This window comes from Solea senegalensis, linkage group LG14 (assembly GCF_019176455.1).
Source record: "Solea senegalensis isolate Sse05_10M linkage group LG14, IFAPA_SoseM_1, whole genome shotgun sequence".
Lineage (NCBI taxonomy): Eukaryota > Metazoa > Chordata > Actinopteri > Pleuronectiformes > Soleidae > Solea > Solea senegalensis.
The window spans coordinates 3,003,603-3,029,289 of NC_058034.1; the positions used below are offsets into that span (position 1 = coordinate 3,003,603).

At 42.2% G+C, this 25,687-nt stretch overlaps 2 protein-coding genes across 4 annotated transcripts in view; one reads left to right on the plus strand and one right to left on the minus strand.

Moving 5' to 3' along the window:
* The window catches only part of ralgps2 (Ral GEF with PH domain and SH3 binding motif 2), a 72,698-nt gene that overhangs the window by 42,921 nt on the left and 4,090 nt on the right, over positions 1-25,687 (plus strand). Inside the window, exons 10-20 of one of the 2 annotated variants that reach the window (XM_044043513.1) lie at positions 18,849-18,986; positions 20,038-20,128; positions 20,265-20,332; positions 20,454-20,592; positions 20,685-20,836; positions 21,237-21,291; positions 22,063-22,140; positions 23,051-23,156; positions 23,688-23,780; positions 24,980-25,085; positions 25,564-25,655. In XM_044043513.1, coding sequence (XP_043899448.1) covers positions 18,849-18,986; positions 20,038-20,128; positions 20,265-20,332; positions 20,454-20,592; positions 20,685-20,836; positions 21,237-21,291; positions 22,063-22,140; positions 23,051-23,156; positions 23,688-23,780; positions 24,980-25,085; positions 25,564-25,655 — 1,118 coding nt within the window. The remainder of the gene's footprint in view (positions 1-18,848; positions 18,987-20,037; positions 20,129-20,264; positions 20,333-20,453; positions 20,593-20,684; positions 20,837-21,236; positions 21,292-22,062; positions 22,141-23,050; positions 23,157-23,687; positions 23,781-24,979; positions 25,086-25,563; positions 25,656-25,687) is intronic. The other variant, XM_044043514.1, reaches the window with a different exon arrangement.
* angptl1a (angiopoietin-like 1a) lies at positions 316-16,579 on the minus strand. Of its 2 annotated transcripts, none has more exons than XM_044043517.1 (6): positions 16,298-16,579; positions 6,633-6,889; positions 5,913-6,533; positions 2,793-2,986; positions 1,462-1,732; positions 316-1,352 (listed from the first exon to the last, which is right to left on the minus strand). In XM_044043517.1, the coding sequence occupies exons 2-6, from the start codon at positions 6,820-6,822 to the stop codon at positions 1,165-1,167; spliced, it is 1,464 nt and encodes a 487-aa protein (XP_043899452.1). In that variant the 5' UTR covers positions 6,823-6,889; positions 16,298-16,579; the 3' UTR covers positions 316-1,164. The 2 variants fall into 2 exon arrangements, with proteins under 2 accessions (XP_043899452.1, XP_043899451.1); XM_044043516.1 differs by having other exon boundaries at positions 16,249-16,579.

Genomic DNA, 25,687 nt, shown 5'->3' on the forward strand with positions numbered 1-25,687 from the left:
TTTAGTAAAATTGGCCTCTTTGAGTCTGTCTTTTGCTTTTCAAAACCTTTTATTTGCTTTTGGCTACTTCCTTTCAAAAGAGAGATCCAAATGCAGATTTCCATAGGGGTGACAGTTATTTTTTTTTATTTTTCCATTGACTTCCAGTGCCTTGATGGCTTGAAATTAATTTAAAATGGGTCAGATAGATTAGATTTGGTGTCCATTCTGGATTAATGGAGGCATAGCTGAAATTTAAATTTTTACATTTATATTTAGATTGATTTTATTGTAATTGACAGTGGTCAGACTGTTGCTCAGTGAAGAATGTAAAACTTTAGGGAATTCAATGATTTATTTTGACATAGAAACTGACAGTGTATGTCTCCACTGAAGTGGACATCCACTTGTGTGTGTGTGTTTGTGTGGACTCATAAACCCACTTCTTTACAACTGCCATTAATGCATTTCAATATGACAAAATTATTGCATTATTACAGGGCTAGATATAAAATCGTCAGGTCTATGCTTACTATAAATACACTGATAAATAATGAATGGCAGAGGGACATCATTGTGGCTTGAGTAGAATCACACCTCTTAAATTAACATTCACAAGTAAAGCCAAAAATATGTACATAACAAAGCCAGCTCATCATATGCACATTGAACAGCACTGTTGCATGAGTTGATTTTATGTTTGGGGTCAAAGGGTACTCCAGAAGTCCAGACAAAACCTATTTGGTTGGCCCGATTGTGGCCCCATTTATGGTTACCACTACCTTCAGAAAGCCACCATTAGCTGCTCAGAAGGAGTCCCATTTAAGTAAATGACCATTTCCCTTTATTACATAATGAGTGAGTAAAATAAAACACTTTAGATTAATACTGAAAGGTTTCGGGGAGTTTGATGGACCATTACTTTCCAGACTGGCAGGTGAAGAAGAGCAGTTAAAGAGTTCAATGGCATCAGTCTTCCATCTCTGTCTCAACTTTGGATCCAGTCACTGCACAGACTGTTAGAGTCATTAGTTTTTGGCTATAAACACTCGCCACCATCTCTTCCTCCTCTCTCTTTTACAAGGCACAGATGAAAGATGGCAGAGAGTCCTGCTTGTGCTTTTACAGAGTCGTTTGATGGGTAGATAAAGATGTGGAGGGGAGACGGTGTTGCATTCGGAGGTTTCAGTCGATTGGTCGGATCATGAGACGCACTGACTTGAGCGAGTAGAAACCACCTCCGTATTCTGCCCAGAAAATTCCATCCTGAAATTTGCTGCGGTAAACTCCCCCACTGTACCAGACACCATTCAAGTTGGTCTGGCCACAGGCATTGTACCACCAGCCACCCTTATGGAAGTGGGCACAGTTGCCTAGAGAAGAGAGACACAAAGAAATCAACAGGTGTGATGGACAAAGAAGACTTTGTCATAATACTAAAACTTATAAGTCTATTTGGAACTCCTCAAGCATTCACCCTACCAGAAAATGCATCCTTGTCGCGATCGAGTGTGGTGAACTGTTTGCCATTGTGACTGCTGAAGGAGTCCCCAGCATTGCCTTGGTAGGTACCAAGTCTCAGCCTGTAGCCCTCTTTCTCAGACTCCAGGTGGAAGCTGCTGTATTCTGCATACACCTTCTTCCCAGTCCAGTCCTCCATCTCTATCATGAGTTTGTAGTCGCCTTGTTTCCCCAGGTTGTAGATGCTGTCAAGTCCAAGCCAGTGTTCACCGTCCATGTTGCCAAAGCCTCTCTGTCGGGGGACAAGCACGGCAGCATGCGCTGTGTTAGTGTTTTGATTTGACGTCTGTTTTATAGGTGAGACTGCAGATTGGCAGTTAACTTCTTCAAGTGCGTCAGGGAACAACGATGGCCTTCACATACCTACTCTGACTGGTTTGTTTGTTTAGGCTGCTGTAGAAACATGATGGTGGAAGATGGCAGCATCTGTTAAGCAAGGCTCTTGCCTAAAGTACATATAAATGTATTATTCTAAGGCTACAAATGCTCAAGGATTTTTTATCTTCAAGCTATTATACACTTATACAAACATACATGAGTAGTGTATTTAATAAACCCTCTTAAATGTTACACTTTGCAGCATTAATTAGAGTTAGTTTACATTGTGGGTTAGCGAACTGTTGAAAGAATGGCGCTTTTTATTCTCTGGTTCGTGAAATCATGTCCACCAATCACAAACAGGAAACTGGAGTGAGGTCAGTAAGTTTCTTTTTCCGAGTACCGCGTTTAGAGGAGTGTAGCCTCTGCACTCAAATAAAATTAAATCAAATCTGCTTCCCGTCCAGACAATAATGTGTTGAGGTTGTAAACTGTGGTTTCTCACTCAATATGAATTAGTTGGTTGGCCCGGGGCAGTGGCCAGAAGTTGGATAGAAAGTGAAGTAAATCTAGAACTGAACAGCCATTTTTGTTAGGTTGCTTCTTTCCATTTTCTCCCATGCTTGCTTGGTTAGCTCATGGATCACTTTCTAATTGCAAAGGTGGACTTGTGGAAGAAAAGGAGGAAAAACACATTTATCTGTGGTGTCAAGGGCAACGTTTTGTTTCCTTTTCCCTGATTGCGTATATTTTTGTTTAGGTCCCTGGCTGCACTTCCTGGCTGTGTCTTTAAGCAAATCTACCAGGCTGTTTACGCTCAAGCAAGTGCTTATTTAGTGACCTGTGAATGAACTGCGGAGACCGGGTTGCTAATAAGAGTGGAGATGAACAGCTGTGAAAACAGCTTTTTTTCATAAATTGTCTGAATGAACCCCAGGCTACCCCCCCGAAAACATCATTCTCAAGAAACCTACCTTGTAGTTCTCCCAGTTCCGAAAGAAGTTAACAGAACCGTCTCTCCTCCTTTGTAACACCGTCCATCCTCCATTGTCAAGGCCATGTTCACACCAGGCCTGGATCAGCTGGTCACTGCCGTCTGTCTTAAGCAGGTATATCCCACTGGTGGTATGTCCTGCTTGGCGCACCTGAAAACAGTCTCTGAATGGACCTGTAGTCGCGAAGATCAATGTAGAGAAAGCAGAAGATGAGAGGAACGTTTCATTATTGTTTCGTTTTTAAGTTCCAACACCACTGGTTACACCTCGTGCAGCTTTGACATTTCTTTTTGGTTCAACAATAATTTAAAATATATTTAAAACACAGTTGGGCCAAGTGCAATGCCAAATCACAGACGTGCCGTCATTTCAATAAATCTAAAATGTGTCACATTATTATATATTATAATATTAGAAGATAAGCACTGTAGTCTTGAGATGCCCAGTCCATGCTTTCTTATATTCTTCATATTGGGGGGAACAGGCTCCTTTGGCACAAACCTCCTCATCTAAAATCACACCATCATTCAGTAATGTGACTAAAATTGTGACCCATAATGAAAACATAATATTTTTAGACATACCTCTTAGCCTTGCCTTTTGTGTATCATTATCAATATTGCAAGTGTTTTGGATTTGATAGCTCTAATATTAGCACTTAAGGCAACATCATGTTGGCGTTTGTTAAAAACCACGTTACTGAAACGCATCACAGATTTGAGATTTGTTCGAAATGCGGTTTAAAAGCATTTATAGATGGTTAAGAATGAACCCCCTTTAATAACTCCTACAGACGCATCATGGATCTTATATATTTTGGTTATGGCATCAAGTATGATGTGTGTTCACGTGTAGATGATGAAGTCGCACTGAATCATTGGCTAAAATGTAGTTTAGGTTAGCACCCACTTTTAGAGATAGCCATCTACACTTCTGACGCTGTCCGATCTTTGCAAGTTCTCTTTGGTCACAAGACGGTGACAACAAACCTCTTGTACAGTACGATGTTGGACCAAGAAATCACAATGGTCATCTTCTGGGAACAGTTCAAAATTGTGCAATGTGCAATTCTTAAAACAAGTCTCCCATGCAAATAAATAACCATACTGAGTGTTGCCCTGAAGTGAACAAGATGTTGTATTTTCATCGCATATGCTAAAGTCATTATCGTCACTCTGGAGGCTTCAGACAGCAGACAAGAAAGGGGGGGAAAGAAAGTAGAAAAGGGGAGATATTGTTGCCACATTCTTTGGAAAATATTTTTTCCTTCTCCAAAAATCTTACTGTACATAGTGTGAAAATTACTTAGACCGCGTGTAGACTGACCTCAATGGTAATATGAATATTAACTAAAGAGTTTGTCTTCATATGCAGCTATGTGGTAGCGCTGCTCACAAAGCTGAAGCAGATGAACCTAAATCCAGCTTATTTCCTCTGTTTTCCCCTGTGTGAATTATAAGTATTAAATCAGTATGAAGACAGGCATTGTGTTGGAGCATAAAGGGCCTTAAGGCCCATGGAAGATGGTTTTCTCAGCTGTAATGTGGACCGAGTAACACCAGTCCACATATTTCCCCTTTTCTCTCCTGTCAGTATCTCGTCAGTTTCTTTATACATTGCTTTAAGAGGTTGGGGTTAAAAATAAATTGAGCCCCCAAGCCCCTAGTGGTTTAAATAGGACCCAATCAGACCAAACTGTGGTGAGGCACAGTCTGTTTATAGTAGTAAACCTACATGGAAGTGAGCCCATTAGTGTTGTTTGGTGACGCAGCTTTGGTCCTTGAAGTTTTGCCAATTTTCATTCCTAATTTAGATAAACACTAAAATGATAGGGTACATTCATCCATGGATACTTTACTATGGCAACCAAATGAACAATTAAATGAAAGTAATTCCATCTTTGTTAGGTAAATGATGTGAACATTTAGAAATATTAGGCTTGTTATTGAAAATCATTGAAGGTCCAGTGGGTGAAGTATAGGAGGGTTTATGGGTAGGAATTGAATATACAGTACTATCCATAAAGGGTATAACCACTTTAATATAAACAATGTGTGGTTTTCTTGGCTGTTAAATGAGCCTTTTTTTATGTACCTCAGGCAATGGCCTTGCTTTTTGTGCCACCATGTTTCTACAGCAGCCTGAATGGACAAACAAGCCAGAGTGCACATTTCACATTCTGTAGAAGAAGTCTATTACGAATGAAGAATTACTGAAGTAGAGCATCCTTTCTATTCTTTGAATGCCACTGTAGTCCCCTGAGGCACTGGAGAAAGGGCTTCATTTGTTACAGTTTGCAGTCTCACCATTAAATGACAAAGTGAACCTTAAACTGGTGGTGAAATATGCGTCAGTCACTCCATCCCTCATTTTGTGCTGTTTTTCTTGGTTGTTAAGAGTCTTGGATTCTTGCAAGGTTTGTAATCTCCTCTCCCTTTTGTGTTTGTGTTTCCATGGAGGTTTTTTGTATGGCCTCTTTGCTTCTCTGTTTATCAAGCTAAAATGGGCTTGTTATTGTTGATGCTTGTGCTTTGGCTGAAGATGTTGCAAGAGCCTTGTTCTTTTTTGGAGAATGAACCATTGGCTACCAGATATCCTCATGGCAAAACAGTTATCTGACGTTTAGGACTGTCTTCACACTGCACTATACAGGCAGTACAATTTCAGACGTTTTGCTTTAAAGTCTGATGTGATTTGCCATATTGCATCACTCTCCTGACTCCCCTGTCAGTTTTCAAACAGGCCTTCTCTTATTCCCCTCCTTGTCTGAGAGATGTTACAAATGATTTCATCAATTTTACATCCTGGTTCTTTAACCCCTGGCAACATTACCTGCCACATTATATTCATCAGTCAAAATACTGATGAAGTATCTTTCATAAAGCTTTTAAGAGCTTTATGAAATTAATCCAATTTCCCAACTTGTAAATTGGATTAATCTCGGAGATGATCTTCCCCAGGGGATCGTCTTTGTGAGGTGTGGGAACACAAGAGTGTTTGGTCTGATTTGATAGTATTGTGAAACTTATCCCTTACTTAATTACTTACTTAATTACTTATCCCTCCATCATCTCCCGCCACTTTTAAATAGGTACATACCTTCTGAGGTAAGTGTTCCCTGTGGTGGTGGAGGATTGACTCCAAAGGGGCTTGCAGTGGGTGAGTCCATTTGTGATCCTCGGGTAAAGGCACGTTTGTTGTAGTCCCTCTGTACTTCATTGGTGAAACGATTGTTAACTGGTATATTCTGTGGCACCACCTGTACCAGTGGAGGTACTACAGGGAGCTCACTGCGCCTCAGTGTCCTCAGACACTGTTCCTCCAGTTCAGAGATAAGAACGGATTGGTTGTTGACCACTGCGGCCATCATGCCAAACCGGGCCTCCAGCTCCTTGTACCGGGAAGCCAGTCGCATCATCTCTGAAGTCACATTGAGGACACGGTTCTCTAGCTGGGCCAGCTCCAGAGAGTTGTCTCTTTTCCTGATGATCTCATGCAGCAGCTGCATATAGAGTTGGGTGACCCTGGAGTTCATGTTCCTGCTCTCTTTCCGCAGCAGCTTCATCTCATTCACCAAGTTACCATCCACGTCCACCACCAGCTGCAGCGTCTCAATCTCACGCCGCTGTTTGCTTAGCACCTCCCGCACATCTGCAATGTCCATACGGGTCACTCTGTCCTTGTCTGGTTCTGGGCCTGTGGTGCTCGCACAGATTGGACCTGTTGACAGATATAAGAGATTATACTGGGGAAGGAGAAAGTCTAGCATTTCGATGAGAAACAAAGATAGTAGTGTAGTTAATGACTTGTTATATGAACCTGTGATTCTCTGCTCGGGTACGAGGAAGGTGTAGGAGCACTTTTTCTCGTCTGGATCCTGGGGAGCTCTTTTACTTCTATGTAGAAAGGACTCTTTGGTCCTCCGGGGTTCCCTGGAACTCCTGCAGTAACTTTCCTCCCAGAGGGAGAGGCAGAACACAATACACAGGCTCCACATCGGCCCCTGCATTGCTGCTGGCTGTTAGATGAATAGATGGACAGCTACTTGTGCTCCCTTTAAGTTCCTCCAGGCCGTCCTGCAGGAATGTCAGACGCTGGGGGTTAAGAGTCGAAAACAGCAACTTCTTTGTCTACAGAGGCCAACAAAGACGATGCAAATTGCAGGGTTGTTGACTTTTCAAGAGCAGAGAAAATTGGAATGAAAAAATAATTTAGCAATGTTCACATATGATCAGTAATTGTTTAGAAAATGTTTTCTCTATGAGCAGTTAAAGTGTTGTTAGGTCATTGTTCCACATAATGTTTGTGTGGAAAAACTGAAGGAGAGAACACATTTTCTGAACGCCCAGAAGCACCAGCTCTGCTTTCCATCTCAGTTAGTCCCCCTGCTGACTGACACCCCCTTTTTTCTGATATGTGGCTGCTGGCCATGCTTCTTCTTTAGTGCCTGCCCGTATGTGTACCTCATCTTAGAAACACAACTCCAAACCTCTTGTCTTGCAGTTTATTCATCGTTCTTTAGAAAACCTTAGACAAACTCTTTTTTTAGGAATTTCAGGACCTTTGCTGAATGTTGCTCACTTTGACCTAGTTCTACTTTAGGTTTCTGGATCATCAACTGTCACTGCCCCTGAAGCTGGTCCCTTTTAATCACCCAGTAAGTGATTTGGAGCACTAAACTCTGGGTTGTGAGGCTTTCAAACAGCATTACGTTCAGTCATATCAATATTGTTTGAATGATGAGAATGTTCTCAATCTTACATCAAGGAACCTACTTGTAGACTAGTGAAGTAAAAGTTAAACGTGAAATGCTCGCATCAGCATTGTCCCCACTCTCCCTTTCTACGGGGTTCCTACAGTTGAAATTTCTTGAATTTTATTGTTGTGTTTTTGAGGTTTGAAATGTGCTTGAATTTTGGATCAAGTGCTGAAATTGTACCTGTACTTCTTTCACCAAGCAGTTGGCTTCCTTTCTTCCTCCCCAGAGACCAGCCATTGCTTTCCCTCACAGTAAGGTTTAGCTGTATACATACTTGCACAGTGTCCTCCTTCCCTTCAGTAAAACATATGGACCCATATTTGCAATGTCCTGTGAGATAATTTGAAAATGCCCATGGCGCCACATGACTCCATACACCAAGACTATTTAATAGGACATAAGTCACAAACATTGTGTGCAGAGTTGTCTTCAGCATTATCTACTGCACTGTAATTCCAAGGAAGACTCTCTGCACTAAATGTTATGCACATTGAGTCAAGTTCTGTTTCTCATCAGGGCACGAGCACAAAAATCACACACACACACACACACACAGATATACGCCATTTAACAGCCTGGCCCGGACCTGCACGAGGCCAAGACCGTCTTTGCTTCCAAATCCACTCCATTACTCCTCAGCGATTCTGGACTCAGCGCCACATCATTGGGTTCTATACCTCCACCCTGAAACTCAGGCGTTCTGTGTCTCTCATATGACGACACTATGACGACACATGTCAATTCTGGAGAAGAGACAGGATTTGCATCTTGTCCTGCAGATCTGTCGTGTGCATGCACATTCGTGATGGTATGATGTTGTGAATCTGTTTGTATGAATACTTTGTGTGCATGACTATCCTGAGACGTTATTCATTTTCATGGTTGTGTGTTTTTCCAGCAGCTGGTGTGTGTGTGTGTGTGTCTGACAGCGTAACCAGGTATTATATACTTATTGACCTCCAGCGAGAGCCTCTAATGACTTTAACAGTCTCATCGGCAGTATCACTTCTCAAGTCTATCTTGTCCAAACTGTTACTGACTCTTTCTGTGAGCTTCAGAAAAATGACTGTACTCTGCATGGTTTACAGTTGAGGAGCATTCACTGGACGGGGAACTTTACAGCTCATCCATCAGCTCTCGCCTCCTTATTTTGCCACCTCTTTTTTTTTTGTATTTTTTTTCCCCGCTCTTCCTCTTTTTCATCATCTCTTTCACTCTCTCTCTCTTTCCTGTTTTGTGGAGCGTGATTTTTCCCCTGGGTGGTGGTTCTGAGTACAAGGGGCCTAGTCTATTTCATAGAAACACAACATATCAAAGACATCCATGTGAGTAGGGAGAGGTCACTTGTGTATTTTGAAGGCACACAATTTATAGTGTTTCCTCAGAAGAAGCCAGACGGCTCCGTTTTTTTTCAACCTCAATCCTAAACTTAAACACAAAGAGTTTGGGGGAGTTAGACGGCTATTGGATAAAATTCTCACCTGCGTGGTAAATGGAAGTGCCATCAGTCGATATTCTTTTTGTTGTATAGATTACATCACAGTGACGTAGTTTTCTTTATCCTGATATGTGATGCTGCCCCACCTTTAGTAAATATGAAAGTAAAACTGCTAGAAAGTGGGTCATGGCCCTTTTTTCTTCTTGACCTGTCGTGATGCTTAAACTTTAGGCAGAACATTTCAAAGATTACGTTCTATCCATGAAATACCTATCCTTTTTAGTGTTTTATTTATTTATTTATTTATTATTATTATTATTATTATTATTATTATTGTTATTATTATTATTGACAGATTTATACCCCTTTATCTGCCTGGGTATTTCTATACCCTCACACACTGAACCTCATTTTCTAAGTACTTCCCCTCCGTCTCAGTTAAAGCTAAATCCTGTACATTGTTTAGATGTGGATGTTATAGCGTTACTTGATCAATATAAGAAATACATATAAATATGATATTAGGATTTATTTCATTTCTTGTTACCTTAGACAAAGTGTTATTGAACTTTCTGACATTCATGTGAAACCATTGAAACTATGGAACTTAAAGTGCGCCTCTGACTTTCTATTTTGGCAATAGTTGGAGCTTCATAAGTCTTCTTAATAACACTGTTGGGCCATCTTGCTATTGATAGTTGTTAATAGTCAGAAGATATATGCTAGTGGACCTTTTAATTCCTCACTCTGTTTTTATGTATTGGAGCTATGGTATGTTTTATTTTCCTGGCTGTTATTGGAACAGTTCAATGACAGACAGTTATTTATGAGTAGCTCACTTCTTTTGCTTCTTTTTTTTTTTTCTTGTCCAACTGGGAACCATTTTCATTTGAGCAGAACACAATCATTTTACTGTTGAAGTTTTTTGTTTTTTTTTGTTAAAGTGACTGTCATCTTCAAAAGACAAACTATCAAAGGTGCCATGTGTGTATGCTACTCTGAGGCCTCTCTGTGTTGTTTATGGTGTTCTAAATGTGTCCTGGTTTTTTTTTGTCAGTTAAAGGTTGAACTGCTCTGTCGGTTTATATTGAAAGCAGCTCTTTGACTTGGACAGGAGAGATCATTTTTGAGGTCTTGCTTCAGATTCATTTAATAATGATTACTCTAGAATACCTTATATGCACACTCATGAGCACAGTTATTTATCTCCACACACATTTGCACATCATTCCTATACACAGATGCATAACATACAAAGTGGCGACAGATTGGCTTGTTTGTTAGGTCACCACACTGCTCACCACACATGTTCATACTGCCTTTCATCTAACTTGGTATGTGATTGGCTTTATGCCATATTAGCAGACAGAAATAATGACGTTTTGTCTGTCGAAAGAGAGGAAATTACCAGAGAGCAAGAGTGTAGCACTGTTTTCTTTTCTCTTAGACTGGAAACATTTGTTTTGCCTGGTTGTATAAACAACATCATTCATGTAGTCATCGAATGTTTTTAGCCCAGAAAGACAGCCATATGTCATTAACATAGCTTTCGGTTACACTGAATGTATTAGGAAGTCCAAAAATGATTAAGTCATTATTTTTTTTTAAAAAATCTGTTCCACGGAAAATTGGCTCCCTGCAAGTGGATGATATAAGGTGTGCCGTTTAGGACGTATCCTTCAAAATTTTGTCATATTTAGACACAAGTTTTTTTGAGGATCATTTCATTTCAAGATAAATGGTCGTATGCTGAGTATTATTATATCCACTCCTCATTGTGTACTTTTTTAATGCAAATATTTTATCCATTGCCTCTTATTTGGCTTATTTCATCTTTAAAGCTCCACTGTGACAGCTGCTGTGGTTCCCCCTCCACTCTGTCAGCCATGACATAAAACGGCATCACTCTGTCTGCGGTGGGAGAATGTCCCCACAGTCGCGAAAACAAAACACTGCAATGCTGAGAAACACAGACAGAGATGTGTGGTGTTGATTGGCTCATTGGACAATGGTTTGAATGTAATGGACATTCATTCAGTCATAGGATTTCTCCATATGATGATCATTCTTCATTACCTAAACCACGTTTGGTCTCAGAACCACATCTGAAACGATGGCTGAAATTGAATTGAATTTTGTTTCGTTTATTGTTTTCTGTAATATCAGCAATGTTAGTTGATGATATCTTCTCCCTTTTCATTTTCCTTCTGCTGGAGTTGTGTATTTTTGTTCTGGTTTTCCACCTACCCCACTCGCCCTGCCCTCATCTCTCATTGGCTCTGATCCCACAGAGCGATAAGTGACTGTTGAAGCGGTGCCAGTCGGGAGCTTTTGTCTACTACTGAAAAATTGGGTTGGATAAAATCACGTAGTGCTCATGTTGAATGTCAGGTTTTAGGAAAGTATGTATAATGGTAATTTTCTGTCACTGAGCTTGGCAAACATCTTTGTTTCTTATGTCTGGCATCGCACTGTAACAATGTTACATTATGACTGAAGTTGTTTTATTGACAGAAATGTTATTTAACCACATTGTTACTCATTTTCTGGTCAGTGCGTCTCCTTCAGTGATTTACCAGTGATTTAACAAGTGGGAGAAAAGGAACAAATGTATTTATATTTTCATTGCCAATGGGTTTCCCAGCCTCAAATTCTCCCCCCATCGTCCACTTCACGTATCTCGTCCTCAAACTCTTTCACATTCACTTCCCAAAACATCACCATCAGGAGAGGGAAAGAGACATACAAACAAAATAGAACATGTGAAGGAGAGAGTTTGGATTCAAAGCGGATCAACAACAAACTGACGCAGTGCTTTACATGAAAATACGGCCTACAGCCAGCTGTTATGTTATTACACAGCCAGAGGCTTGACGTCCCGCAGTGTTTCACCCATACATGATGTCACCAGCCACTGTTTCTGTCAACATAGCTGAGTTACATGACCGCTCATACAACCTGTCCCTTCAAACACACAAACTGACTCATTGTTGCATGCTCACTGAAATAACTGTTTACACAGCCACAAGTGGGAAATTGAAGGGGAACAGAAAACGTAAAAACATCAGCCCAGCACTGGATTAACGATAGACGTATAATCACAGTGAAGATGTGAGGTAATGGTTGAGGACTGAGTGCGGGGAGTAATTTTAATTACTGACGGTTCGATTAATGACAATAAACAGCGGGGTACACGGTGAGAAGATCACTGCCAAAGAAGAGGAAAAACTCATAAAATCTCATCAGTAAAAACAAAGAAACTTGGCAAAGTAAATAGATGCACTACATTATTAATGGTTCTGTTTTACATTTCCTTATTTAACAACGTTGGAAGTTTTTAAAAAGAGAAATCAAATGAGGTCTTAAGAGCTGGAATAGTTGTTTCATTTATAGGCTGAGCCAGTAATAAAATGAAGGATGAAGTATAAAGGGAAAGATGCTGTGATAAAGCGGTTCAGTTTAAGGAAACATTAGTGGTTAGAACACAGCCAACCCCCCAAAAAACTCCAGAAGCGGGTCCCGGCTCCTGCTCTCTTGCTACTGAACGCTCTGCCGTCATGATGCTATATTACTAAGGAGGGATCCCCTCACCACCCAAACCCCCCTGAGGCCCCACGGGCCCCAAACTGTTTTTCCTTCTTCTGTAGTGAAACTCTAAACTGTGGGCTGATGTTGGGGTCAGAGTTGGGGATTATAGTGCAGCACCACCCTTCCTCTGTCCCCCCAAACCGAAAGCTCGGCAACTCCGCAGTCAATCGGTCTTTGTGGAAAATGCACCCCCATTGGCACAACACACAAACACAAAAACACACGTAAGCACAAATAGTCTTCTCTTCAAATGAATCTGCATACTGTCTATCTGTCATACTTAGTGAAGATGAGGACTCGCGACTCTTCGCCATCCTCGTCCATCACCCATCGACACTCATCACAAAAACACACAACCCTGCATGTCTCCCTGCGCACAGTGATATATGCGCGAACAAAGACGCAATCACAAATCTTACTGAACAAAAGTTTGTCTCCCACAGTAATTTATCACCCTGGCAGCATGATTTAAAGGTTTACCTCACTGGAAAAGTGGCACTTGGCTTTGAATGAACACGTGTTGTTGTGAAGGTTTCAAGCATTAGAAACGTGCTGGAGGAGGTTCAGGGGAGTGAGGAGAGCTGGGGAGCTGGGTGGGGGTTCATTAAAACATTCTTATGGATTTTTGTTTGGCTGGATGGTTAACGTATTCAAGTCACACAAAGTCTTTTGTTGGGTTTTATTTCTCCATTGTGTCACACCTAAACTTAAGCTCATGCCACTGACGGCACATGCTTTCTATTAGTTAAATCAACATGCACATACACCCATTGCCTACTGGCTTTACTTCGTTACATGCCTCTCCTTCTCGTCTGATTATCCTGACCTCCTGCCTGATCTCTTAACTCCCTATGTTGACCTGTCCATTCAGCTGTGTCCAAGCTCTCATTAGGGGGGACTCCAAATGAGTTTCATGGTGTAGCTAGAGGCATTTCTTTCAAATTTTTACTCCAAATTTGTTTAATTTTGTCTTAGTAATCATCTAACCCTGTCACTCATAGACCCCCCTCAAACCCGGTGTTAGCATGCTCTCTTAGTGATGGCAGGTCTGAACATATCAGTCCTGTATTATGTCCTCAGTTCCAATCCCAGAAACCACATTCAGTGCTGGTTTGAGTCCGCATGTGACCTCGTCCCTAAACCGTATCAACACACCGTGACTTCGGTTACACTAACTCCAGCCACCAGCACAATGTTAACACTTTTCAATGCACGATGTCTCTTTCCTAATGGTTAAAATGTATTTCATGTGACACCAACACGAGTCATTCACTGTAGCTCGGTTCTTCTTTCACTCATTCACAAGCATGCGCACACAAACACAGAAACACAGCGTGCACACATGTGCTCAGTCAGACTCTTTTAAAAACACCATTTTGTCCTTGCAAACAGTTATGATGTCAGCGTGTATTCGACGTAAAGGTGGGTCAAGCCAGGCTTGATGCGTCTAAGATACATTTGAATGCCAGGTAAGGATACGTTTTAAGCCGTCGTGTCCGGCTTGTTTGTAGTAGGCGCAGTGCTTTAGGACAGAACCAGGTCTGCATCCTGTGTGCCTTGGAGTTATCCGTGTCTGTTTCTGTATGTGGGTCTGTTTTGTACTGATAAGATCACTCGGGCTGCCCGTTAGTTACACATCTGTGTCTGTGAGGGATCCACACACAGCCTCGACAGTGAGGTACAGTTGGCTGCATGCCCGTCACCTAAAAACCACAGCTGGCTATTACTGGCCAAGTGAGCTATCGGTCCCCTGCTGGGTCACAGCAGAGTCTGTAACGGGGTGACTGGGGAAGGGCAGCAGTTGACCAGGTCTGACGGAGCTACCGGCTTTAAAAAAGGTTTGAATGGGAGAGACATCAAACACAGTGCAGGGTGAGGGTTAAGAGAATGTTAAGTTTATGTGCATCTGTCGTAATTAACTGTTTGAGTTTTCGCTCAGGCCTGTGCTCCCGTGCTCCCAGGTTTCAGGTGAACCTGAGGACCAGGCACTGGTGCTCAGTAAAGAATGTTCTGGAAATGTCTCAACCCAGCTGCTCCTGCCCTCTGTTTATCTTCTTCAACAGAAGATTATTTTGCGGCCTGCTTTATTGTAGGTATTGATATTTTGAGTTATTGCTCAAAAAAAAGCTAGCAAGCTCACAAAATGTTTTCTTGGCTTTTTTTTTCCCCCCATCGCCTTTTCTTTTTTCTTTTGACATGGCTGTTTGAAGGTGCGTGTGTGCGTGTGTGTCTTTCATGGCTGTTCGCAGCCTTCACAGATGTGGCTTTGTGGCAAACAGAACATTTTCCACAGATCTCACCAACAGATCAGGGCATAAGTGAAAACATTTGAAGGTAATTGTGAGATGTTGATATGCAAGTAGACCAGATTGTTGCCATTAACGTTCAAAGGATTCACTATCATGGCGAGGTTGTGTCTGAAGTGTTTTCTGACCATGGGATGAATTTGATGAAGGATGTGGTCCCACTTATATTACACTACATCATCACTTTTTTCCTGACCCTGTGAAGGAGACAGAAATAGTCTGTTGATGTTTTGGGATTCCACAACCAATGGAGTTTTCTGACCACTTTATTAATCAAGTGTATGCTATTGCTGTTACCCTGATTTCTGCAAGTTACCTGTGCTTCAACCCTGCACTCTTACTAGCAGCAAGGCTCAGATGGTGCTGTATTTCTGAAGCCAAAACAACAGGGAAAAAATAAACAAGCCTGGCTCCGCTGCTCAAATCTCTCCATCTGATCAGATCAGACATCACCTCCCCCAAGTGTTCAAGTGGAATGTTCAGTTTCTTTTTCTTCACTTTCTCCCATTTTTGTTTCTCTTCCGGTCGAAAATAGTGTAAAAGTGTTTGTAATCTTGTTCTTTGAGAAAGTGTAATATATTACTTTAAAATGTAATAATATCACTTATTTCTTGGAATAAACGCGATAAGCGACATCACTCATTATGTTACCGTATTATTTTTCCAAATACAATCACATAGTGATGTGCAACACGTTTCTTTTGGAACTCGAATCCACTTTGTTGAAACAAAAGACAGCAGTCAAACTGCAGAACTGCCACCATGGCAGCCTCTCCCAACTTTTACTTTCCTTCTGCATGTTCCTTCTGATGTGACCTGCTGTGACCTGAAATAAGAAATAAACTGTGATGCAGTAACACAGTAGCCCAGTGTTACTTTGCTTAGTTTAGATTAGATTGTAATAGTACTACACTTCTCACACACTAACCGTCGCTGGGTAAACTAATAAATAAATATGAATAACCTGTGACAGTTATGGTGCCAAATCCAAGACAAATCCACCAAAGCCATTCTTTATAAATTCAGCCCCAAACATACGGCATTCTACTCACCCTTTGCATCCCTGAGATGGTCTCTCATACTGTGAAGTCACACTGTGGTTGAATGTATGCACATAATGCATCTCACATAAAGCGCAGAATTGTCTGTCTGTCTGTCTGTCTGTCTGTCTGCAGCTGGAGCCTTCAGTCACGAAATGTCCTAACCTCTTCAACCTCTCAGCCAGAGTTCCTCACAACTACACACACACACACACACACACACACACACACACACACACAGACTGACCCACTGACAAACGCTGGAATCAAACTTCAAAACTAAATGAACTCAGATAAGACATACCTTGTTGTTACCAGTGGTGGGGGTGTGTTTCCTGCAGTTATAGCTTCACCTGTTTTGTGTATTGTGTCTTCACCGAGCTACAGTGCTGAGGACTCATCTCTCGCTCTCTGTCTCTCTCTCTCTCTGTCTCTGTCTTTGTCCCAGTCCTCGGAGGTGCTCCTCTGCAGCTGAATATTAAAGTATAGTCTTTTTTCATCAGGGTCCTGCTTCCCAAAGATGTCTTCTCTGTGGACTCAGCTGTCCCAGGGCTTGGACTGGGGCATGGTTCAAAAGCCGGCCACTTCAACAGACTGAGCTCTAATTACTGATGCTTTGAGTTTTCCACAAAGGATGGGGGAGACCAGAGGAGGGGAGGGGAAGGAGGAAGAGAGGGAGGGGAGGGGAGGGGGATGAGGGTGTGGGAGTTGGAGATTGCTTTTTTTTTTTCCCCTTTGATTTTTTTGGAGTGGCCCTGCCTACCTCTGATGTCACAGTAGAAGAAATAGAAAGACAGAAAAACAGTGCAGACTCGTGACATTTCCCATCCTCAACAGTGTCTCTCGTGGAGAAGTGGTTCTGCGGGGGTTTGGAGCACTAGCTCAAGCTTTCACTGACCCCCTTCCTCCTCAATTACAACTTCCGATTCTCCTCCTTTTTCACTTTTCCTGTGGCAGCGGTTAGAGCTGATTGTAATGCTGTTCAGGTTTCTGAACAGCTTCCTCTTGAGTTTCAGCTGCATATGTAAAAGCCGGAGTCAGTAAAGTAGGAAAAAAATGCACTCGGCGTGTAGTTTGAAGAATGAGAAATGTACAGATAATGTGTTTTTCCAGCTGTAATATTTGAAATATCTCTTACAATTACACAAGTGGAGCAACAGTTGGAGGAGAATGTTCTCTTGTAGGTTTCCACCTTGATCCTTTTTCATAGCGGGTTTTCTAGTGTCCAAAGCACAGGCTGAGCGTGCATCTGTCGGAGGGTGTTTAAGGCAGTATGGATTTGTGCTGTTATCCCCGACATGCTTTCAGAAGAGCAGCTACAGCAGTTAAGCCTTTAGAATCGCTCTCTTCCTCTGCTGCTCCCCATCACAGCTGAGCCTTTTAACACTTTTAAACTGCTCTCAGCCCCCCCCCCCCATCTGATTCTAATCAGATGGTGTTTATTATTGTTTGTGTGCGTGAGTGAATGGTATCCTGAACACCTGAAGGTTTCGCCCTTTTATCCTTTTAACCCGTTCCTGAAGCTTTGTTGTCGTTTCATATTTGTGCATCTGCGTTTTAACTGCACACATGTTGTAAATGAGTGTGTATGTGCACACATCTGCAGATGTGTTATGTTATTTTTCAAAGAAGCAGAGGTATGGGGTTATCACACAATAGTCAATTGTGTGATAACGTTTCCTACATCTGCACTTAGTCTCGATGCTGGCCTGCGAAAGAAGATGGGAAGAAAGGAGCAGCGTCGCTTCACCTCTGAGGCTTGTTGATCTCTCTTGGTTTGAAGCTGCTTCTGAGTTTGTGTCTCAGTGTTAATATTTATGTAATGACAGACTAAGAATTTCAGCTCTGCTCCACATCTGCCGCAATGAGGTTGGGGGATTTGGAAAGAAAACGCAGAAGAGAAAATTAGTCATCCACTTAAAGCACTTATCAAATCAGATGGGAGCACATCAGGACAAAACATCGGTGTTAGACACTCGAGTATATGCACAAAGCAGAAGGGTTCGTTCTTTCTTTCTTTCTTTTTTATCTCTGCGTTTTATTAAACATGCAGTCTGTAGTTACCAGCTGGTCTTCACAGCTGCATGAGACTTACATCAAGCATGCAAAGAAATAAACTTTTATTATGATGTCTAGCTATGTTTTGTATCCTCATGTTTACTTTTTAATGAGCTCAGCTCTCTTGTCTCTAGGCAGGAAAATCCTCATGTTTCCCACTGCTGTTTTAATATTACACTTCTGATGGACATGGTTTTAGGAAGAAAAAGTATGTTTTGTGATTGTCTGACTAAAGCGGTACTTTAAAATACATGTAGACATGTTAATGTGACTAAATTGCACACATTGGGTTTTCTCCAAGTTGCATTAACACACCCAGACAATGTGTTTGGGAGTCAAATTACTATTGCATGCATATGTTCGACTGGACCCACACTGGGCTAGGTGCTCCGCTCATGTTCCACTGTTTACGCCCCCAGGCTTTGAAATAATATAAAAAGTCAGCACACAGAAGAAGAAGCAAACACTGAGAACGAGTAACAAAATCCAGGATTTATGCTCTCTCGGGTTAAAGAATTCAATATTTTGAAGTTAATGAATGGCTTGACTTAACTGCATATAAATGTTTCCGAAGCCATTTTCAGACAACTCCAGATAATGTCCAAAGAATTGTGTCTGGACATTCTCCACAGTGTCGTTCACATATGACAAATTCATAAGGAGATAACCAGGAGAGAGAAAGTCCATAATAACTTCTGTAGACATTTGTGTTCACACATTTTGCCCCTTTCATGCTATCTTCAGAGAATATGTAGAGTTTGAGGCAAGTGTGAAAGAGTTGGGGAGTGATGGTTGTATATTTCCCCCGATTAATTGGAAATATGTTGCATTTATTTTCTGTTTCAGGGATGTACCTGTCCGATCTGACCTACATAGACTCAGCCTACCCCTCCACAGGCAGCATACTGGAGAACGAACAGAGATCCAATTTGATGAACAACATTCTCAGAATCATATCGGACCTGCAGAGATCCTGCACCTATGGTGAGATTATATAAACACAAGTACACAAAAGTAGAAAAAAGCTAGAAGATTTTGACAAAGGATGAGTCAGTTTAAATGCTGCAGCAGTCAGCATTGTTGCCTTGTTACCTCATTTTCTGTCGCCGTGGAGACGGCAAGAAACAATCTGCTATTCATCAATACGCCAATGCGTTTGGTGGCAGCTGTGTAAGTTAGAAAGTCAAATAAAATATGCACATAATTACTCAGACAGTCTTACCCCATCTGTATTCATTATCATATTACCGAATTCCCGAACAGAGGGGCAACCTTAACGTCGCAGGGAAACACCCTGTATGATGAATGGGCTGTACACACCACAGATGGTTGATCAGATCTTGTGGAGATTTCTTCACCTCGCAGGAAAACGCTTGGTGTCCTCTGTTTTTCACTCTGTTGGACATTAGTGCACCTCTTGGTGTGGGTCATCCTGGTAGTTCCACTATGGTAGCGAGGATACGGAGGACAGAAGACGACCCGTGACCACCTTCCTTTACACATGAACCTCCTTTCCCAGGCACAGGGAGATCGATCACCTCCACTCTGAGCCCGGGCCGTGAGAGGCAGGACTGCCTCCGCATGTCATTGACACCATTCAGAGTGCAAGGGCCTCTTCCCTCCACACTCTGTACAGTGGCAAATGTTGTGTTTTTGAGGGATGGTGTGTGCCAAGACTCATTATTCCCTTTCAGTTTTCACTGGTGGACTTTCTACAAGACACTGGAACATTCTCCAGACTGAACTCAAAATGCCTGAACTGATTTTGATTGTATCTTATTAGACGAGGAACCAGTAAACGGGGCCTGTGTTTTTAATTTATCACTGTGTGAAAGGCTTTTTAAAGTGCACTTAGCTGCATTCTATGCATATCATGTGGGCTTTTGGGGACAAACCTGTGGGGCAGCACCCCCTGGTTTGGGGAAACATTATTATTGTCATTATTTATGTCATCATTGTGCAAAACAGTCCGTTATTCACAATCAGAAAGCTTTTCAGATTCAGTAAAGACACAAAATGACCTTCCCTTTTTCAGATATGCAAGTGCTGCCTCACATACAGAAGTATCTCAACTCAGTCAGGTATATCGAGGAGCTGCAGAAGTTTGTGGAGGACGACAATTACAAGTACGTTGAAGCAATTTCCTGCCTGGAAGATCAAAATAAGTTTTCTGTCCCTGTTTTGAATTCCATTTCTTTCTTTTGCTCATGATGATCAGAGTGAATTTCATCTAATGGGTTTATGAATATATTTTTTATTCAGGTTGTCACAGAAGATCGAGCCAGGCACCAGCACACCACGAGCAAACGCCTCCAAAGAGGATCTTGTCGGTGAGTTTCTGTGCCAACCTGTTGTGGGTGTGAGATATGGAATAAATCTGTGTGTCATCTCGTTCTTGCTGTGTTTTTCTAAGACTGTTAATATCTCTTTTTGTTTCACATTTACCTACAGGCCAGGAAGCGTCTGCATCTCCTCTCTGCGGTCGTAAATGCACAATATCAAGTGAAGGACCCAAAGTCCCTGCCACTCCGCCCTCCCCCAGGAACCTGCTCCCTTATGGACACAGGAAGTGCCACAGCCTGGGCTACAAGTCAGAACCACTTCTCTGATAGATGTTAAAGATGATGTACACACGCAGTTTTATACACCAAACTAAAAATACTGTGATTTGTGTCTCCACAGTTTTATTCATAAGATGAATACAGTTGAGTTTAAAAGTGCTACGTTCCCTAATGCGGGCTCTCGCCATCTGCTGGACGACAGTGTGATGGAGAGCCACAGTCCCACCAGAGGACAAGCAGAAAGCTCAACTTTGTCCAGCGGCATTTCACTTGGTAGGAATTAAGTATTTACATTTACATTTGAAGTGTTTAGTCAGCTCTGATCTGCATTATTAGGAACTCAAGACCCAGGTGAATACACACATTTCTTCTTTGTCATCGTCCTTTCTTACTGAATTATATCTGGTGCAATGCTACCATTGTAGGTTTATGGCATACCTCAATATTTTTTCATCACTCAGATCAATTAAATGATTGATTGACAGAGAGTAAAAGATACAAAATATTGGTAAAATACCAAAGGACAGACCAATCACTGGCTATGGGAATGGTATTAATGACCTTTTTAATGCAGGTTAAAAAATCCCACATTCTCCCTGCTAATTTTAGTATGAAAGAGCAGCTTGTTTGTTCACTGTGACAAACTCTCTTGCTGATTGTTATTTGTGTACAGGGAGCAGTGAAGGCTCGGAGCTTAGTGAAGAAGTGTCTTGGCCGGCTTTTGAGAGGTAAGGTTAAAGATCTGTTGTCGCTGATGCTTTTCTTCCATCGCACTCTCACATGCAAAATCCCGAAATACTTTACATCCCCGATACGACTGACAAGTTTACGAAGCTCCAGCGTCAAGATGCAGCCAAAACTCCTCCACACACAGCATGCACGGCCTTCCTTTTAACCTCACAGTCGAGGCAATCATGCATTGTCACTCCACCGCTGCTTTCAGGTGCTTCTGCTTCTCCGGCAGCTGAAATATAAGCGTAAATGATTTACATTAAAATCCCCCTACTAGGAGTCTCACTCTTCCTACAGGTGTCTCGTGCCAAGTGAAAACTGTCAGCTCGACATTTCCTGGAAATCAGCCTAAACTTCTTTTCAAAACACCGTACGTTTAAAGGTCCAGTGTGTTTCCCGAGTGCTTTAGGAAACTAGGGTGGCCCCCACACACCTGAAAGGATGTAAACACAATTCTCAAGTCTCCTTTGACTCTGCCATTCTCTCGGCCATGTGCTTTGAGGGTTTGTGCTTCACATTCTTCCAAACTGCTTTTTATTTTTTAAGTTGATTATACAACAATCAACTTTAAATGCACACACTGGACCTTTAAACTCTTGAATAACATCCAAACACACATCCAATAACTCTTCTAACCAAATAACCACTTCTCATCCAGCCCTAACTCATGCAATTTAGAAAAGGCAAAAACTATAACAAGACACCCCAACAGCCTTAACAGTGTTCCGTGCCCCCTATTCTATCCTATTTTATCCTATTCTGAACAGGACTCGGTTCTATCACTCTCTGGGCCCAGTGACCCGAGTGGCCCGCATCCCCTACAGAGGAGTCCTGAGGCCCAGCAGGTACACACATCCCGACCGGAACCAACCTGACCTGAACCAAACCCTCTCTAAACCTCATGCCCTTCAGTCTCTACAAGGGACCGCTATGTGCTGGTGCTTAGCGTGTGTGTGTGTGGTGCTGGGTTTAGCTTAGGGTGTTGGTATGTATGTGTGTGTGTGTGTGTGTGTGTGTGGTGAAATCATTATCCGGTGAAGGGCAAAGGATCTGGTTGACCTCATGATTCTTCTTTTTTTTTTTGCTTCGTATCATCAATCTACTTTTTATTGCTTTCCTGTGTTTCTTGCATGTCTGCCTCGTGCACACACAATAACACACTCTTTGCACACAATCTGAGCTCAAAGTGCTCAAAAACTTGTGATAGGTTTCCAAACTTGGAGCTAAAAATGAGTTTCCACAGTGGACACACTGAGCTCGTCCATGGGTTACTGGGAAAAAAAAAAAAAAAACGGTTGCATCCTCATTCCTAAAGTAGAGAACAGACTCTTCAGGTTTTTTAGAGCCAGTTCTCATGGACACTGCTGCATATTTGGCTTCCCTTGCGGTTAGAGATGGTCTCTCTCTGTCTCTCTCTCTCTGTTTCCACCAGGCTTCACTGGGCTCCTGCAATGGGCTTCCTGCTCTGATCCTCCAGACGGACACAATCTGCACACCACCTTGCCCATCTCTGCTCTTTTTTGTCTCCTGCAATAGCAGTGCAGGAGACAACATTAATTATGTGTAAAGTCCAGGCGAGTAAGAAACACGTGTAGGTTCTTGTCCACAGAGCAGAGGGCGAGGTGTCTTTGCAGATTGCGTCCACCTTGTCTACTGGTTCATGTCTTAAAACATACATGCATGCTCTCATGCATGTTTTCTCACATGTAGGCTTGTCTGAATAGTGTGTAATGTGTTTCCTTTGGCCTGTTGCAGCTCTGCGGAATCAGAGGAGCTGGCGGTTCACTTGTACCCTGGAGCAGTCACAGTGCAGGGGGTGCTGAGACGAAAGACTGTGCTCAAGGAGGGCAAGAAACCAACAGTGAGAGCCCACACTCACCAAATAACAAACGCATATGGCTGTACACATGCAGGTGCCCATGTGCTATTCATACACGTATACCTGGAACAGATGGGCTGTAAATGCTGACTGGGGAGCACAAATTGCACCCCAGAGACGCTTAAAGCTGCTGAACATCTTAGTTTCTGTCTGTATACTGTCTTTATTCCTGATATTCATTGTCAGTCTCTTCCTCTCTGGCTGTGCTTCCATTTCTTTCCACTGCTTTTGTTTCCCTTTTCCTGCTGAAGTCATTTTTTTTTATATATATATATATATATATATATATTTGCACTGAGATTATTCTGCCCTGTTATGGCTGGAAACAAATCTGGAGCTAAAATAACTTCAAACTGTCATAAGCAGTGCGGATGATTTACGAGCATCTTTGATGATGTAATAAGGTCTAAAATTCCCCAGTCTGGATATGTTGTCAGGAAAACCCAGGACTAATAATTGCAAGATTAATTTGCATATCCATGAGTGATGGCAATTTCAACGTTGTTCCTCCAGGTGGCATCTTGGACCAAATACTGGGTTGCCCTGTGTGGAACCCAGCTCTACTATTACCCTGCCAAGTCCCTGAAGGCCACTGAGAGAAAACATGTAAGTCTCATACACTTTTCCATCGATCCATGGTCAGTTTAACAATCTAAGGCTGCATTCATGCCCAACATTTTTGCAGCAGATGGGAGAAATTCTGGTGGCTTTAGTGCATTGGTGTACTTTGGCGTTTAAGGAATAGTTAGTGCTGCAAACATCATAAAACCTCTCACATCTCCCATGTGAATTGCAGCTGTTAATGGAAGTGAGAGTAAAAAAACATACTCGGTTTTATAAGTAAAACACCACCTGAAGGACATTACTTACTTGTTCTTATGAAGTTTACGGAGCTGAATGATCTCGAGGAAAGAAATTCAATGATTTGCTTTCATTTGGTTTGTGCTCACACTTGAGAAAAGGTTTCATGCACGTTTGGTCAGTTGATTCCAAAAATGTATGACTAAAACTGTAAAGTTTATTTTCTTAATATAACCAGATGTTTGTTGTATTTAAACCATTGATAAAAGAAGTTGCACGATGTGGATTAAGCCTATCAGCTTCACACAACATCTGTATATCTCAGTATAGCGGTGTCACCTGGCGACACTCTGCACACAGGAAGTTGTCAATTTTACGTCAAAACTGACAAAGGCAACAGCAACATTGCGTTAGTGAGACACGAGACTGCTGCAAAGGGGTTGGAGTACGACTGAAAATGCAAAGAAGCCTCCATGGGAAGTCTCAGAAGTGAATTCTGCTGCTCAAAAAACAAAAATCGTTCAGCAGCAGTCGCATTGTTTGACGGAGTCTGTTTTCCAGATGAAGGATGCAACATACTAATCATTTCTCATCATGTTCTGTTCATGAAGCCCAAACTGACGCAACAAATATTGCCCCCCTGCAGATTTAAGTATAGAAATCTCACATAGAGATGTGAGATGGTGATGCAGTTGTGTGTCTGTGTGTGTGTGTGTGTGTGTGTTGGGGGGAGGGAGGAGGAGGGAGGGAGGGAGGTGGTTATGCTGGCTGACAGGACTGGATTTGAGCTGCAGGGGATAGACAGATGCGAGCACTCATTGAATAATGAGACCAATGACATCACCGCAGTCCCGTGTGTCACTCATTGGCTAATTAGAACCTTGTGTAGTGCACACGCAGGCCCACAGGCAAAATACACAAACACACACACACACACAGGCACAAACAGGACTATGTTCATATTTATACACAGCCGATAATTCTGTTTATTGTTCTCCACTCAGTTCAAGTCGACGTCCAGTAAGACTGTGTGTGTGGTGGGTCTGATGGCCATGATGGCTGACGATCCTGAGCATCCTGATGTCTTCTTGCTGACGGACTCAGAACACGGTGAGAATAACACAAGCACACACACACAGAAGGAGAGACTAAAGGAAATGACTAATTCAAGAAATCATGCCTCTGAAAAAGGGAGCTGGTTCAGAGGAGATTGGTTGGAGTGATCGTTCTCTCTCTCTCTCTCTCTCTGTCTCTCTTTCGCTCTCTCTCTCTCGCTTTCTCTCTCATACACACATCATTTCATCTTAATCCCAGTAGTTCCAACGCTTGATTTCCTTGAAAATCACATTTGGCGTGTTTCAGCTGTTTATGAGCGCACAGACGCACAAACACAGCACGTCTGACTCCGGCCTGAACTTTTCCACCGTGACTTTGTTTTTCTTTCGCTCCGGTCGAGCCAAAAGTCGAGTCCGACGTCAGCCGTCTTTCCTCTCCAGAGTGTTGAGAGAAGCTGGTGGAAAAAAAAAAAAAGAGAGAGAGAGAGAGTTGGAAACTAACGCTGTTTGTCTCTGCTGCTGCTGCTGCCTAGGTAACACCTACAAGTACCAAGCAGGGAACCGAATGAATGCACTGCTCTGGTTCAAACATCTGAGTGCTGCCTGTCAGAGCAATAGACAACAGGTATGGAGACAAACAACCCCCACACACACACA